General features: G+C 33.5%; 3 protein-coding genes across 3 annotated transcripts; 2 read left to right on the top strand and 1 right to left on the bottom strand.

Annotated features, from left to right (window-relative positions):
* The first annotated feature begins 295 nt into the window (after positions 1 to 295).
* Positions 296 to 8,274, top strand: LOC133295798 (NAC domain-containing protein 100-like). Its single transcript, XM_061494651.1, has 4 exons — positions 296 to 491; positions 607 to 893; positions 1,203 to 1,349; positions 8,206 to 8,274. Exons 1-4 carry the CDS (start codon positions 296 to 298, stop codon positions 8,272 to 8,274), a joined length of 699 nt encoding a protein of 232 aa, XP_061350635.1.
* A 1,910-nt stretch (positions 8,275 to 10,184) lies between these two features.
* On the top strand, positions 10,185 to 11,177 carry LOC133295797 (NAC domain-containing protein 100-like). The gene is made up of 4 exons (XM_061494650.1): positions 10,185 to 10,263; positions 10,422 to 10,618; positions 10,734 to 10,987; positions 11,115 to 11,177. Exons 2-4 carry the CDS (start codon positions 10,423 to 10,425, stop codon positions 11,175 to 11,177), a joined length of 513 nt encoding a protein of 170 aa, XP_061350634.1. The 5' UTR covers positions 10,185 to 10,263; position 10,422.
* Positions 11,178 to 13,618: 2,441 nt separating this feature from the next.
* Positions 13,619 to 15,160, bottom strand: LOC133295796 (pentatricopeptide repeat-containing protein At5g15300). The gene has a single exon (XM_061494649.1). The coding sequence runs from the start codon at positions 15,158 to 15,160 to the stop codon at positions 13,619 to 13,621; it is 1,542 nt and encodes a 513-aa protein (XP_061350633.1).
* Positions 15,161 to 17,043: the final 1,883 nt, after the last annotated feature.

Genomic DNA, 17,043 nt, shown 5'->3' with positions numbered 1-17,043 from the left:
AATTCCTCTAAACAAACCTTCTCAGTTCATTCACCCTCTTCTCTCCTCTGCTTTTCCGCTACATATGCAGAAAAATCTGTAACCACCCCAAAACTTGCAACACAAAAGTGTTTCAATCTTTGACGGGTTCGTTCCCTTTATTTTTTCTTTTCACTTCAGTTCAGGCATCAAATGTTTGAGAGATTGACGGTGTTCTTTGTCAGAACATACAAACAGAAATTGATGTATTTTTTTTTTTTTTTTCCTGTTTTGTTCTTCACTCGCTTCTTTGATGAAACATGGATTTTGGTGTAGGATGGAATCAATGGAGAACGTTTTCGGAGCAAGAATGGAAGATCAGCAGCTTGACTTGCCACCTGGTTTTCAATTTCATCCAACAGATGAAGACCTCATAAATTGCTACCTCATGAAGAAGGTTGCTGACAGCAGCTTCTCTGATCTAGCAATTGCTGAAGTTGATATGAACAAGTGTGAACCATGGGATTTGCCTGGTGAGTTTTTTTTGGGGTTCATCATTTCCATTGGTTTTGATTCTCTCGTTGTCTAACTTTCATGCTGTTGTCTTCTCTTAAATAATAATAATTTTTCTTTCTTTCTGTTTTTAAGGGTTGTCTAAAATGGGTGAGACAGAATGGTACTTTTTCTGTGTGAGAGAGAGAGAAAGAAAATACCCAAATGGTCTAAGGACAAATTGGGCCACTGAAGGTGGTTACTGGAAGGAGGTCACAGGCGACTACAATGGGGTACTCAATGAAGCAGATTTGATTGGGATGAGGAAAACCTTGGTTTACTATAAGGGAAGAGCACCAAGAGGAGAAAAGACAAACTGGCTCATGCATGAATACAGATTGGATGGGATATATTCTCAATTTTATCCATCCAAATCTAGAAAGGTATATTGAGTCTATGTGATCTCTTTTTTTTTACTCTGATTCATTCAGTTTGAACATTTGTTAACTGATTAAATATATTTTTAGCCGCTTTAGTCCCTAGCAAATAAGAAGGTTATTAGTGATTTCTAAGAAATTCGAAGTGGATTTATTTTAATCTTTTTGAATTTTTTAAGAACTACGAATAATTTTTTTATTTGTGAGGAACTAAAGCAGGTATTGTTAAATTTGCTAAAGACAAAAAAAATATATTTACTCTTTGTTAAATAAGGTTGTTTTTCTGACATGGTGTTTGTTTGCCGTTTTTTACAGGGTGAATGGGTTATATGCAGAGTCTTTGAAAAGATTATTTGTGAAATGAATATGGATGATCCAGAGTTTGAGTTTGAGTTTGAGCAGTTCCAATTACCTTCATTGATGGATTCTTCTCCATACAACACTGCCGGTGAATTGTCTCATGTGACTCTTGTTGGCGGAACCCGTAGAAAGTCAACCGGGATTTGGCTTAGGATTTATTTTATTTTATTTCTCTTTTTTAATAGTTTGTGTTTGAGCTCATAAATATCTATCATTATTTAGTATATCTTAGCCTTTTTATATTTTCTATATAAAAATGTTTTGTAACCGAGTGTCTTGAAGAGAATATAGTAAAATATTATTTGACGTGGTGAACTAATGTAAATTTGTGTCTCCATTTTTTCCCTTTTCTACTTTACACTTTTGTATGTGATTGTTGGATCCCAACGTAATATAAGAAAAGACGTGTTGAGAAATATAGTCCCACATTGATTGTATGTGCAACTAATGTGGAGTTTATAAGGCCTTGGGCACTCCCACCCTTTGAGCTAGTTTTTTGGGTGGTGTATCCCAAGGTTTTTTTACATGGTATCAGAGCCTCGCCGTCCCCCACTTTCTCTTGTGGAGTTTCTTAGCACAGGTAGGCTGAGCCTGTTGCATTATCCACTCTTCAAGTCCGGTGGGCTTTCGTGTGAGGGGGCGTGTTGAGAAATATAGTCCCACATTGGTTGTATGTGCAACTAATGTGGAGTTTATAAGGTCTTGGGCACTCCCACCCTTTGAGCTAGTTTTTGGAGTGGTGTACCCCAAGGTTCTTTACAAAAAGTAACGGTGAGGAGTTCAATCATCTGCATACAATATTCTTATTCTCAAAGCTTATTCCCAACCAAGAAAAATTGTCCATATTGGAAGGAAGGGAAAAAAATAAATGAAAAAAAAAAAGATTTCAACTATTTTGATTACAACTGTCTTAGTCTTACTAACTCTTTTTATTTTATTTTAAACTTTATTTTTTAATTAATTATGCATATTGTTTTTTTAGTTTAAAAAAAAATTAGTTTATATTTTCTTCATATATTTTATAATTTCAAACATATTTCTCGTAAGTATTTTGTTAATTTTATATTAAATTAAATTTAAATTTAAATATACCTATACAATGAACCCAATAATTGTACACGATACTTGCAAGACAGGAATTTAAGGTAGGATACAAGAATATTAAAATATAATGACATACATAATTATAGTAATTTTTTTTTGGACTAAGTACTTAGTGCAACGATTGTACTAAACAAATTCTCGAACTCTACCTCATACCACATTGGGCTTTTTCACCCTTTTGTTCCTCATTAATTAATTAATAATTATTTTATCCATGATTCGAAATTATCTACCAATCTGCTCCTCTTTAATCGACTACCTTGCATTTTTAATCGATTAAATGGTCAAAACATGCAAAAATGACTGTTAGGAGATTTAATCGACTAAATCTCCCTATTTAATCGATTAAATCTCCCAACAGGCAACAAAGGGAAACAAGTTAGTATGATTTTTTAATCGATTAAGTAGGGAGATTTAGTCGATTAAATCTCCCAACAACTATTTAATCGATTAAAAATGCAAGTTAATCGATTAAACAGAGGTAGATTGGTGGATAGTTTTGAATCAGGGACAAAATAATTATTAATTAATTAATGAGGGACAAAATGGTCAAATAGCCCATACCACAGTCATCGATTAATGACTTGCTATCGTTGTCAACATCATCGAACTCACCTCGAGAAGCATATATATGTTTGACACTAGTTCATAGGGTTGGCAAAAACGAGCCAACCCGTCGGGTTGGCTCGCAACCCGTCCTAAATGAGTCGGGTTGGGTTGGCCTAAATGAGCTGTCAACCCGATACAACCCTAACCCAAACGAGCCAACCCTCGGGTTAAACGGGCCAGCTCGCGGGTTGGGTATTTTTTTTAAATTAAAAAAAATAAAACGTTTGGTTTGAGCTTTTTAACGCTGAAGACCAGAATCCTTTTCCAGCATCAGGGCGCTAAAACGTTTGAGCTTTAACGTTTTAACGCTGAAGACCTGCATATTTCTGGCTTTGACGTGCAGCAGCGCGCTAAAACGTTCTGGATGGACGTTTTAGCGCTCCAGATCAGCATCTTTTGGCTTCTTTCTGTAGCAGGGCGCTAAAACGTTCTGGATGAACGTTTTAGCGCTCAACACTTAGAATTTTTTTTCTTCTTCAGAATCTTCTTCCTTCTCCTAGAGCCAACCCGCGAGCTTTTTTCCGAGCCAACCCGCGAGCTGATTATCGAGCCAACCCGCGAGCCAACCCTAACCCGGCTCGGGTTGGGCTGGGTTGGGTTTTCTGGCTCGTTATTTTTTCGAGCCAACCCTAACCCGACCCGATTTTTACGGATTGAATGCGGGATGAGCCGGGTCGAGCCGGATTGGCCCGTTTTGCCAACCCCACTAGTTCATACTCGCCCCTCTTGTGCCCCTCTCACATCTCCGTGAACTTTGCAAGCTCGAGCAGAGTTCTCCAAACAATTGATCTGTTTGGGGATTTTAAGGTTGGTGGTTCCTTTTCTGATCATGCTACCAAACTTCTTCATATGGATATGGCTTTGTTTTCACATCTTGCATTGATGGCTTGTTTTCATTCCAACACAAAATCAATGAACTTAAAGCGTTACATTTTGGTTCAATAAATTAAATTCTTAATTACTTTGATAATATAAAAGTGTGTAATCAGCTAATTAAATAGTTACTTTTACCGTTTTAATCCTTTATTATGGTGAGATGACAATTGTTTTTGCTGGGTTATATGAAAGTAATTCTTTTGCTAATTAAATAGTTACCTTTACCTTTGTAATCTTATTTTGAATAATGGACTTTTCTTTACTTGGTTATGTGGTTTTACTCCTCGCAATGAAAAGGTTTTTTATATTAAAATCGTTGTATGCATCTCTTTATTTTTCTTCTTCATTTTTTTAAGGGAAAAAGAAGTATAATTTTAAAAGATATAAGCTTGTGTCCTTTTAGGTTATTTACACAAAGTATGACCGATCATACTTTGTCTAAATCTAAAAAATTATTTTTTTTCTCTTCCTAATCACATCACTGATGTGTAAATTAAAAAAAAAAACTTTTCAGATTTACACAAAGTATGACCTATGACCGATCAATGAATTAAGTGCATAAGAGGTCTACGAAAATAACTGTGAGCGTTAATTAATATATAAAAGTCATGTTTATCACAATTAATCTCAAATGTTAGTGAGTATTTTTCAAATCGACATATTTTGCCTTTTTATTTAGACAAAAATAATCGTCATCACCACAATCGGGATACTTTAGCGCTATGGTGTTAATGAACATGTGACTCTGAGTCAATTTAACCATACAAACAATGATGCAACTTCCTGTGCGCTCATCTTCCATTGCACATTTATTTTTAATTTGAGTAAATGCATTAAAATTGTAATAAAAGAAAAGACAATAATAATCTACATAACTAAATTGCCAAATTCTAAATCTTCCAAATTAAGATAAAAAATTCTCCACTAGCACCTTATAATAATTGGTTTAATAGTAGTAATCAATCTAATATAGCATATGCCAAAAAAAGTAATACTTCATAATTAAAAAAGATTTTCATTAACCCCCCCCTCTCTCTTTCAAATTGAACCTTTAAACTGTAAATTAATAAAAAATGGATAGATAGGTTCATTTTGATCTACTAGACTCCAATCTTGCTTTGGGGCTCTTCATTACATATATAAAATTCATTTTTACATATGACTAGAACTCAAGTTATATTCTAAATATTGAACAATATCGGTTGCCCAATTATACCGAACCATGACAAATATCCAATTATACTAAAGAATGCAATTAAGCCCAATTTTTAACTTAAACTCACAAATATTATCAAGATCAATCAATTAAATGAATAAGAGATGTAAGAGGCTAAATATGTGGACAAAAAAATTAAAATATTACACTTTTAATAATTAATTACGAATAAATAGTAGTTTGGAAACTATATTCGAATTTATTGCAGTCATTCACGCCCAAATTAGACGTGACTATTCACGCCTAATTTAGGCGTGACTCCCAAGGCATTCACGCCTAAATTAGGCGTGACTCGTCTGGTGTTGACACGTGGCACAAAAAATTAATAGTTTAACCGTAAAACTTTATAAGGCCAAAACTTTTGACTCGGGTATCCGAATGAGGTAATTCTTTTTTTGATTTCACGTAACTTTTCGAGATCTACGCAATGACATCTCATTTGATATATTTTATCTCTCACAAACACAATTCAAATTTACAACAATGATACTATAAAGATGACACCAAAGTGGATTAACTCATTTATAAATAAGATGGCACCAAATTTTCTATTAAATACAAAACACAATCAGCTCCTATTAAATACAAAATACAATCAACTCCTATAACATTAAATTCAAAATTCAAATAACCACCAGCAAATTTATTTGAATTGGCGACAATCACAATCTGTAACCAACTCATAAAATTACAATACAATCAATTCCTATTAAATACAAAAAGCAATCAACTTATTGGAGGTTATTTGAATTTTGAATTTAATGTTATAGTACCATTATTGGACGTGAATGAGTGCAATATATTCGTAATTAGGTTCCAAACGGCAACTTATTCATAATCATTTATTAAAATGACAATATATTCGTAATGTTATTTAATTATTTTCTTTATTAATACAAATTTTTCAAATTGATTTTTGAGTTTAAATCGCAAATTAAATCTTTATTTTGTTTTTCTTATTAATAATAATTTTTTAATTTTTTTTGGTGATACACTATATAATACAATTATTGCAAATTTGAATTGTGTTAGTGAGAGATAAAATATATCAAATGAGATGTCATCACGTGGATCTCGAAAAGTTATGTGGAATCAAAACAGTAATTACCTCATTTGGATACCCGAGTCAAAAGTTATGGCTTTTCAAAGTTTTACGCTTCGTAAGTTGACTTTTTTTTGCCACGTGTCAACACAAGATGATTCACGCCTAAATTAGACGTGAATGCCCAGGGAGTCACGCCTAACTTAGGCGTGAATAGTCACGCCTAATTTGGGCGTGAATGACTGCAATAAATTCGAATATAATTTTCAAACTGCTAGCTATTCGTAATTAATTATTAAAAGTGTAATATTTTAATTTTTTTTGCCTAAATATGTGGGTTAACTAATGTATGAAAGTCGTGTTTATCAAGTAATTTTCCTCAAAGTGTTATAGAGTGTTCTTTTGATTTTTTCTTTTAATTTTTATATGGAAAATATTACTCTCATGTTACATGAGAGTAATTTCCTTATGCTATAGAAAGAATTCAAGTGGGTCCCCCATTAAAAAATAAAAAAGAAAAGAAAAAATGAGGGGATGTGATTTTCAAAGTGAGAGAACATGAGATAAATATCTCATATAAAATGAGAGTATTATTTTTCTTTTTATATTTAGACAAAAATAATTGTCATCGCTAAGTCCATAACACTTAAGCCCTGTGTTGTCAATGGTCCTGTTGCAACACTTAAACTTTGACATATGTAATATCTTAGTTTTAACATTAAAAATGTGATAAAGTAAAAGACAATAATAGTCTAGATAGCTAAGTTGACATACTTAGTTTATTAATTGGCATTGATCTAATATGACATACCACACAAAATATTGTCAAGATCAATGAATTAAGTGCATAAAAGGTCTAAGAGGCTAAATATGAGAGTCATTTAATATAAGAAAGTTATGTTTATCATATAATTCGCTTCAAAGGTGTCAGAGCGTCTCGTTTCTTTTAACTTTTTTATTTAGTCAAAAGTAACCGAATTCACTGTCAAAACTTCAACACTTTAGTGCTATGGTGTCAATGATTGCGAGAATCAATATATACATACAAAAAATCGTTGCAACGCACATATATCATTGCTGAAATCGTGATGCTTTTATATATAGACAAAATAACCGTCTCCACCAAAGCCGTGAAATTTTAGCGCTTTAGTGTCATTGGTCTCGTGGATCAATTCACACACATAAGTAACATTGCAACCCTCATCTTTCACCATTTATATTAAAAATGTAATAAAATAAAAGTTATGTTTATCATATAATTTGCCTCAAAGTGTTATGAAGTGTTCTTTTGATTGTTTCTTTTAATTTTTATATTTAGAGAAAAATAATTGTTATTGCCAAGTCCATATCACTTTAGCCCTATGTTGTCAATGGTCTTGTTAGTTAATTTATACATATAAGCAAGGTTGCAACACTTATATTCCAACATATGTAATATCTTAGTTATATAATTAAAAATGTGATAAAGTAAAAGACAATAATAGTCTAGATAGCAAAATTGACATACTTTGAATAGCACAAATTAAGAAGACTTTATTGCTCTACTAGTTCCTAATAATTTCTTAGTTTATTAGTTGGCATTAATCTAATATAACATACCATACAAAATATTGTCAAGATCAATGAATTAAGTGCATAAGAGGTCTAGCAAGCTAAATATGAGAGTCATTTAATACATGAAAGTCATGTTTATGAAAAATTTGTCTCAAAGGTGCGAGAGTATCCTTGTCCTTGTTTCTTATAACTTTTATATTTAGTAAAAAATAACAGTAGTCACCGACAAAACTTTGACACTTTAGCGCTATGGTGTCAATGATTCTGGGAATCAATATACACATACAAAAAATCTTTGCAACGCTTAAATATCACTGCAAAAATCATGATGCTTTTGTATACAGACAAAAGAACTGTCTCCACCAAAACTGTGACACTTTAGCGCTTTAGTGTCATTAGTCTCGTGAATCAATTCACACACATAAGTAACGTTGCAACCCTCAACTTTCGCCGCTTATATTAAAAATGTAATAAAAAAAAGTTGTGTTTATCATATAATTTGCCTCAAAGTGTTATGGAGTGGTTTTTTGATTGTTTCTTTTAATTTTTATATTTAGGCAAAAATATTTATCATAGCCAAGTCCATAACACTTTATCCATATGTTGTCAATGGTCTTGTTAGTTAATTTATACATATAAGCAATGTTGCAACACTTATATTCCAACATATGTAATATCTTAGTTATATAATTAAAAATGTGATAAAGTAAAAGACAATAATAGTCTAGATAGCAAAATTGACATACTTTGAATAGCACAAATTAAGAAGACTTTATTGCTCTACTAGTTCCTAATAATTTCTTAGTTTATTAGTTGGCATTAATCTAATATAACATACCATACAAAATATTGTCAAGATCAATGAATTAAGTGCATAATAGGTCTAGCAAGCTAAATATGAGAGTCATTTAATACATGAAAGTCATGTTTATGAAAAATTTGTCTCAAAGGTGCGAGAGTATCCTTATCCTTGTTTCTTATAGCTTTTATATTTAGTAAAACAAAACTTTGACACTTTAGCGCTATGGTGTCAATGATTCTGGGAATCAATATACACATACAAAAAATCTTTGCAACGCTTAAATATCACTGCAAAAATTATGATGCTTTTGTATACAGACAAAAGAACCGTCTCCACCAAAACTGTGACACTTTAGCGCTTTAGTGTCATTAGTCTCGTGAATCAATTCACACACATAAGTAACGTTGCAACCCTCAACTTTCGCCGCTTATATTAAAAATGTAATAAAAAAAAGTTGTGTTTATCATATAATTTGCCTCAAAGTGTTATGGAGTGCTCTTTTGATTGTTTCTTTTAATTTTTATATTTAGGCAAAAGTATTTATCATAGCCAAGTCCATAACACTTTATCCATATGTTGTCAATGTTGCAACACTTATATTCCAACATATGCAATATCTTAGTTATAGAATTAAAAATGTGATAAAGTAAAAGACAATAATAGTCTAGATAGCAAAATTGATATACTTTGAATAGCGTAAAATAAGAAGACTTTATTGCTCTACTAGCTCCTAATAATTTCTTAGTTTATTAATATGACATACATCACAAAATATTGTCAAGATCAATGAATTAAGCGCATAAGAGGTCTAGGAAGCTAAACATGAGAGTCATGTTTATCATATAATTTGTCTCAAAGGTGCGAGAACGTCCTTGTGCTCGTTTCTTTTAACTTCTATATTTAGTCAAAAGTAACCGCATTCACCGCCAAAACTTCGACACTTTAGTGCTATGGTGTCAATGACCCCGAGAATCAATATATACATACAAAAAATTGTTGCAACGCTCATATACCACTGCTGAAATCGTGATGCTTTAATATATAGACAAAATAACCATCTCCACCAAAGCCGTGACACTTTAACGCTTTAGTGTCATTGGTCTCGTGGATCAATTCACACACATAAGTAATGTTTCAACCATCATCTTTCACCGCTTATGAAAGTTATAGCATTAAAAAATATAATAACGTAAAAGTTAATAATAATCTACATAATCAAATTGGCATACTCTAAATGGTACAAATTAAGAAAATTTTCTTACTCCATCAACACCCAGTAATTCTTGGTTTATTAGTAGTCATTAATTTTATATAACAAGCCAAAAGAAAAATAATTATCCATATTTGCATCCAAAGAAAATATTTCAAATTGAATCTCTTAGGTCTGAAATAATAGAAATTGAAGAAAGATAGGACTACTTTAGAAAAAAAAAAAAAATTAACGAATTGAGGGGATGGTATATAACTAGTTAGTGCAACACTGTCATGTAACATGCTCGAAGTTAAATGATTGTGGTTTAATTTTTTTATGACATCAAATAAGAGTACATTATTATTATTAATTATTTCATAATTCTGACATACACAACCATGCACATATGCAACACACCGCAAAAAACATGAAACATTGAAACCTAGACAGTTGCCTTTTGAGCCATGATTCTGTGTGCCTAAAAACCAGTATTTAAGGAGTTCAGCCTTTTCACAACACACTCACTTCTTAACAGCATCTTCATCAAATTCCTCTAAACACTACAAAACCCAAAATCTTTACTTTCTCCTAGCAACACTTAAGTGTTTCAATCTTTGACGGGTTCGTTCCCTTTCTTTTTTCTTTTCATTTCAATTCAGGCATCAAATGTTTGAATTGACGGTGTTCTTTGTCTGAACATACAAACTGAAATTGATTTGTTTTTATTTCCTGTTTTGTTCTTCACTTGCTTCTTTGATGAAACATGGATTTTGGTGTAGGATGGAATCAATGGAGAACGTTTTCGGACCAAGAATGGAAGATCAGCAGCTTGACTTGCCACCTGGTTTTCAATTTCATCCAACAGATGAAGACCTCATAAATTGCTACCTCATGAAGAAGGTTGCTGACAGCAGCTTCTCTGCTCTAGCAATTGCTGAAGTTGATATGAACAAGTTTGAACCATGGGATTTGCCTGGTGAGTTTTTTTGGGTTCATCATTTCCATTGGTTTTGATTCTCTTATTGTCTAACTTTCATATTGTTGTCTTCTCTTAAATAATTTTTTTTTTTTTTTTTTTTTCTGTTTTTAAGGGTTGGCTAAAATAGGTGAAACAGAATGGTACTTTTTCTGTGTAAGAGACCGAAATAGGGCCACTGAAGCTGGTTACTGGAAGGCCACAGGCAAAGACAAGGAGATAATCTCCGAAGAAGAACTGATTGGGATGAGGAAAACCTTGGTTTTCTATGAGGGAAGAGCTCCAAGAGGCGAAAAGACAAACTGGATCATGCATGAATACAGATTGAATGGGATATCTTCTGAATATTATGTAACCAAATCTGGACAGGTATGTTGAGATTATGTGATCCGTTTTTTGTTTTCTCTGTTTTTTGTTTTTTTTTTTACTCTGACTCAATATGAACATTTGTTAAATATGATTGTTTTTTTGACATGGTGTTTACCTTTTTTTACAGGGGGAATGGGTTATCTGCAAGGTCTTTGAGAAAACTCCTACTGGAAAGAATGCATGTTCCTAAGTTTGTGTGGTTCCAAATGCCTTCATTGATGGATTCTTCTCTATACAACAGTACTGGTGAATTGTCTGATGTGATTCAAGTTGACCGGAGAGAAGGCCAACAGGGATATGATATTGTGAACTTTGGTTTTATTTTATTTTGTTTAAGCTTCGGCTTATAAATAACTACTGTTGCTTTGAATTTCTTTTCCTTTATAAATAAAGTGTTTCGTAACGAGTTTAGTAAAAAAAATATAGTGAAACATTGTTGGACGCGGCTCACAGAACCAATATAAATTTGTGCCTTCGTTCTTTTTCATCATCTCTCTTTTCTATTTTACTCTTCCGTGTGTTATCGTTCGATTTCAACCTAATTTAGCAATAAAAGTAACAGTGAGGAGTTCAATCAATCTGCATGCAATGTTGTTATTCTCGAAACTTATTACCAAATACCAATAATGAAAAAATTATCCATATTTGAAGGAGGGACAAAATATAAATGGAAAAAAAAAAAGATTTCAACTGTTTTGATTACAACTGTCATACTAACTCTTTATTTTAACTTTAAATTTAAATTTCTTTAATTAATTATGCATTATTTTTTTATTTTAAGCAATTTTTAGTTTATATTTTCTTCATATATTTTATAATTCTTAAATATTTTGTTAATTTAATTTTTTATATTTAACTTAAATTTAAATATACCTATACAAAGAACCCAATAATTGTACATAATACCTGCAAGACAGGCAAAAATTCCGTACTAGTGTTAATTTGTAAAAGTATCTCCACGCTGAAACACATCCGTAAAGATTGACGAGAGTAGAGCAGTCAAACACGTAGGGTTGACTGATGTGACCAGTCCCGCCACATACATCGACGTGATCAGCAGCCACATAGGATCCAATTCACGTGTCTGCATGAATCCCGCCATTTGGTCTGACTCATTTGAGTCCCGCCATATCAATTGGCGAGACTATTGCAATAAATCAATACCCATTGAAAAGAAGGGCGATCATGATATATTTATCAATTCCAACTCTCACCCACTTTTTTCAAGTCTGTCTTCAAACAAATTAAAAAAAAAGAAAAAAGAAAAAGAGTAATCCATGCAACAACTCTGAAAAACAATTTAACACGCCAGAGACCAAACCAAACCAAACAAAATTATAAAAAAAATTGGTACTTACCCAAAGGTGGCTTTCTGTTATTGGACGAGGATCGCCAATGACCCTCACCTTGTTTTTTTCTCCAATTAGCCATGCCCCAGATGAAAAAGGGTAAGACCCAGAAGAAGAAATTTGAAAACTTTGCTTGCAAGCAGTGCAGAGCCACAAAAGAAGAAATTTTTTTCCAAACTTTGGCGGATTCCAGGAATTCCCTCAACAGAAAGAGAGAGAGAGAGAGAGAGAGAGAGAGAGAGACAGACAGGTGTATATTATTGTACAGGGACACAAAGATACAAACAAAAAAACGATGGTGTGAAAAAGTAAGAAGAAGAAGAGAATGAAATTAAGGAGTTTAAAGAAGTAGCATGATGATGATGATGTCCTCAGTATTACTATTGCATAGTCTCGCCAATTGATATGGCGGGACTCAAATGAGTCAGACCAAATGGCGGGATTCATGCAGACACGTGAGTTGGATCCTACGTGGCTGCTGATCACGTCGATGTATGTGGCGGGACTGGTCACGTCAGTCAACCCTACGTGTTTGACTGCTCTACTCTCGTCAATCTTTACGGATGTGTTTCAGCGTGGAGATACTTTTGCAAATTAACACTAGTACGGAATTTTTGCCCAGTAATTTAAGGTAAAGTAAAGAATGTAAATGTAATGGCATATAACCACCTGGTTGCAGCTGCATTTGTCTTGTAGATTTCAACTTAGATTTTGATTCAAACAATAATGCATTAGAGCTTAGTTATATGCTTCTACAAAGCTAGAGCCGGGACTCTTCCTCATATCACAGTAATCCATTAACTTGCTATCGTTGTCAGCATAATCCTACTCACCTTGTGAAGCATATATATATTTGGCACTAGTTCATACTCACCACTCTGGCTCCTTTTCCCATCTCCATGAACTTTGCAAGCTCCAAGCGGAGTCCTCCAAACAATTGATCTTCTTCGAGGCTATGAAGTCAAAGCTTGAGAAATATATGACTTAGTAAGAGGATTGGTTCATACTCCATATTACTTGGAAACATTGCAGGCCCAAACGTCTTAGCAGCCACAGAGATAAAAGCTATCTCCACTCAATCCCAAGAAACCAATAGAGCCACTAAAAATGATTAGTTGCTCGACTAATATCACTCTTGATAAGTTGACCCTTCTATGAATATGCCAAAGCTAGTTTTGCCCGGCAATTTTGATAGTCGTATACCATTTTCAAACCCCGGGAACATGTAAAAAATGGTGTTTTACGAAAATGATATTTTGATAATTGCTTAATATTCCCGTTATCAACTATATGCTTCAACAAAGCTAGAGCCAGGATTTTTCGTCACGCCACTATCATCCATTAACTTGCGTACCTTCTCAGCCCCATTCCACTCACCTCGTGAGGCATATATGTTTGACAACAGTACATAGTCACCACTCTGGTCTCTTCTCATTCTAAGCAGATGTTCATTTGCCTGTTTTGCAAACTCAACGTCTCCATGAACTTTGCATGCTCCAAGCAGAGTCCTCCAAACAATTGCATTAGGTTCAATCTTCATCGAGGCTATGAAGTCAAATGCTTCCTTTAGAAGTCCAGCACGCCCTAGCATGTCTACCATACACCCGCAATGCCTAATGTTTGGCTCAATCTTATACTTACTTCTCATGAGATCAAAATATTGATAACCCTCATCAACTTTCCCAGCATGACTGCAAGCTGCCAAAACACCAACAAAGGTGATCCCATTTGGACAAACCTTGGTCCTCTCCATCTCCCTAAACAGACCAAGTGATTCCTCAGCATGGCCATGAAAAGCCAACCCACCAATGACCGAGTTCCATGAGGCTACATCTTTATCTCTTATTAACCAAAACACATGAAGCGCTTTTGCTATGCTTCCACACTTGGAATACATATTCACAAGAGCATTCCCCAATAATGTGCTCAACTCTCCCGGTCTCATCTCCAAGATCATGGCATGTATCTTTTGACCATTTTCCAAATCTCCCAAATCAGCACAAGCAGACAACAAGTTCAACAATGTGACCTCATCTGGGCAATCCCCAACCCTGCTCATCTCATCAAACAACTCCAAAGCCTGCTGATTCGAGCCGCTAAGCACATAACCCGTGATCATGGCATTCCAAGTAATCACATCCCTCTTGGGTGCCTCATCAAAAAGCATCCTAGCACTCTCCATCTCCCCTTGCTTCGCATACCCGGTGATCATCACATTCCACGACACCAAATCTTTCACACGCATTTCATCGAACAGTTGGCGCGCAACACTCAAATCCCCTCGTCTCGCATACCCAGCAATGAGTGCAGACCAAGCAACCACATTACCCTTATCCGAATCATCAAAGAGCGCGGTTGCAATCTTTAAATCTCCACAGTTAGCGTGAAAGAACAAAAGGGTGTTCCTCACAAACGTGTTTGAACCGAACCCCAAACTAACAACCCGGCCATGAACCGCCGAACCGGTCTTGAACCAGAAAAGCTTGGTGCAAGCCTTGAGGACGAAGGGGAAAGTGAAGTTATCAGGCTTCACGAAACGCTGGTCCATCTGGGCATAGAGTGCGACCGCTTGCACTGGATTGGGGCTCTGAGAGCATCCTCTGATCATGGTGTTCCACATGAAGGTGTCTGGTTCAGAAATTTGAGCGAACACTTGGTGTGCGTATTCTGTGATTGTAGTACTAGTGGGGCCCATGATTGACATGGCGGCGGTGAAGACAAGTTCAGTGAGTAAACCAACGTTGGAAGTGAAACCGTTCACGATCATTGAAGCGTGAATCTGTTTGAGGGTTTTAAGGTTGGTGGCTCTTCTTTTTCTGATCATGCTACCAAAGCTTTGTTTTCACATCTTACATTGAGATAGTGTTTGGTATGCATTATTCTTCAAGATTTTCGAGAAACTGAAATTTTTTAAATTTTTAATTTTCAAATATTATCGTAATTTGAATATAAAAATTATATTTTTAAAAATCGAGATTCTCAAATAATTTTTTTTTTCGTCTAACAAATGCTCCCTCATGACTTGTTTTCATTTCAACACAAAATTAATGATCCTAAGCGTTACCTTTTTAGTTCAATAAATTGAATTCTTAATTACTTTGATTATGAAAAATTGTGTAATCAGGCTAATTAAATAGTTTCTCTTTCCATTTTAACCCATTATTTATTAATGTGAGTTGACAATTGTTTATGCTGGGTTACATGAAAGTTATGCTTTTGCTAAATGTCAAGCGACCAACATGGGAGAGACTGGAATTCAGGGGTCGTGGTAAAGGGTCACAGCTAAGTGGGTAGGAAATTAGCATTAGCCAATTGGTATCAGAACAACTTTTCAAAATAATCTTAAAAAGTTGAAAGCAATGGGAGGTTGTTATTTTCATGGGATTGTGTAGAGACAGAAAAATGCCACCTAAATGTTTTAGTATGATTTATAGTTTTCTGTACAAGAAAAAAAAAACAAAGAACCTTCTTGATTAAGTTCGATAATGAATTGCATTAAATATTGTTAGCATGTGAATTTAAGATTGTGAAAGTATTGTTACTCTTATTCAAATATTACTTTTTCCTTTTCTTTTGCTCCTAAGAGGGCTAGACCTTACAATTTGGAAGAGATGAGAGTTTTTGAGTTGCATTCTCAGTTTTGGTGGAAACATTGATAATTTACTTTTAGTGTTTAATGTTTGTGTTTTCAAAGGATATAGAATCATGTCATTTTAAATGACAAAAAAATACAATCAATAAAAATTATGGGAGAAAAAATGAGTATTTTTTTAAAAAAATTTAAAATTTAAATAAAAATATATTAGTTTATATTTTTCTCTCACTTAAAATTATACAACTATATATACAAATATTTTTCTCATACTTTTATAGACACAATAAGATTCGCTTTTAAAGTTATATAACACAATAAATTAATATTGACAATGATGCGAGATGAATGTTAAAATATAATTTAAGATGTAGTTTAACTTGTCAAACAAAGAATACTACAAAAACTTGTGAAACTTGTAAGGAAATTTTTTGATGGACCGTAAATCATTAAAATTTCAACACAAATGGCATTGAAAAATATAATGAATAACAAAAATGGAGAATGCTATATTTACAAACAAAGAATTATGTCTCTTTTTAAGAAGATAAGGAGTAAATTAGTTGAGATGCACGCAAGTTAATCCAAATATTGTCCAACCATTATAGTCTAAAAAAATTAGTAGCCTGTAATTTATGTTGCATCGATATTGATATAGAATACGGGACACGACACGCCAACACGTTAATTATAAAAAATACCATATTTTGACATGTTAGGACACGTTTTGATATTAAATAATATTTTTAATATATAATATAATTTATATATAATATATATAACAGCCCATAATAAGTTATATAACCAATCAAATATTCAAATTCCATAACGTAAATATAAAGCAAAAATAATTTTTCATGTCAAATTGCATAACAGAAAAAAAAATGATTTACAAATTATTTTTTCATATTTAGTTAATAAAATAAAATAAAATTTAGACCTAAAAAAAAAACGTGTCTGATGCGTGTTGGAGCATTGATTGCTTGTCGAAAAAAGTTGACCACATGTCAGAGTATTGACTGCGTGTCCCAAAATATTGACCATGTGTCGGACGCGCGTCGATGTCTGACACACAATTTTTTTTAAAGTGCATGTCGATGCTTTTTAGCCTGTAA

Source organism: Gastrolobium bilobum, unplaced genomic scaffold (genome assembly GCF_033153095.1).
Source record: "Gastrolobium bilobum isolate Gb01-03AN ecotype WA unplaced genomic scaffold, APGP_CSIRO_Gbil_v1 utg19851, whole genome shotgun sequence".
In the NCBI taxonomy this organism is placed as follows: domain Eukaryota; kingdom Viridiplantae; phylum Streptophyta; class Magnoliopsida; order Fabales; family Fabaceae; genus Gastrolobium; species Gastrolobium bilobum.
This window is presented reverse-complemented; position numbering and strand designations above follow the sequence as displayed.

What these genes read in the sequence shown, in the direction of transcription:
- LOC133295798 (XM_061494651.1), top strand. Translation starts at nt 296, where the DNA reads ATGGAATCAATGGAGAACGTTTTCGGAGCAAGAATGGAAGATCAGCAG. An exon ending in ATCCATCCAAATCTAGAAAG is followed by an intron (nt 894 to 1,202) that starts GTATATTGAGTC and finishes CGTTTTTTACAG; the next exon opens with GGTGAATGGGTTATATGCAG. An exon ending in CTGCCGGTGAATTGTCTCAT is followed by an intron (nt 1,350 to 8,205) that starts GTGACTCTTGTT and finishes TTTTATATTTAG; the next exon opens with GCAAAAATATTTATCATAGC.
- LOC133295797 (XM_061494650.1), top strand. Translation starts at nt 10,423, where the DNA reads ATGGAATCAATGGAGAACGTTTTCGGACCAAGAATGGAAGATCAGCAG. An exon ending in TGAACCATGGGATTTGCCTG is followed by an intron (nt 10,619 to 10,733) that starts GTGAGTTTTTTT and finishes TCTGTTTTTAAG; the next exon opens with GGTTGGCTAAAATAGGTGAA. An exon ending in ATGTAACCAAATCTGGACAG is followed by an intron (nt 10,988 to 11,114) that starts GTATGTTGAGAT and finishes CTTTTTTTACAG; the next exon opens with GGGGAATGGGTTATCTGCAA.
- LOC133295796 (XM_061494649.1), bottom strand. Translation starts at nt 15,160, where the DNA reads ATGATCAGAAAAAGAAGAGCCACCAACCTTAAAACCCTCAAACAGATT.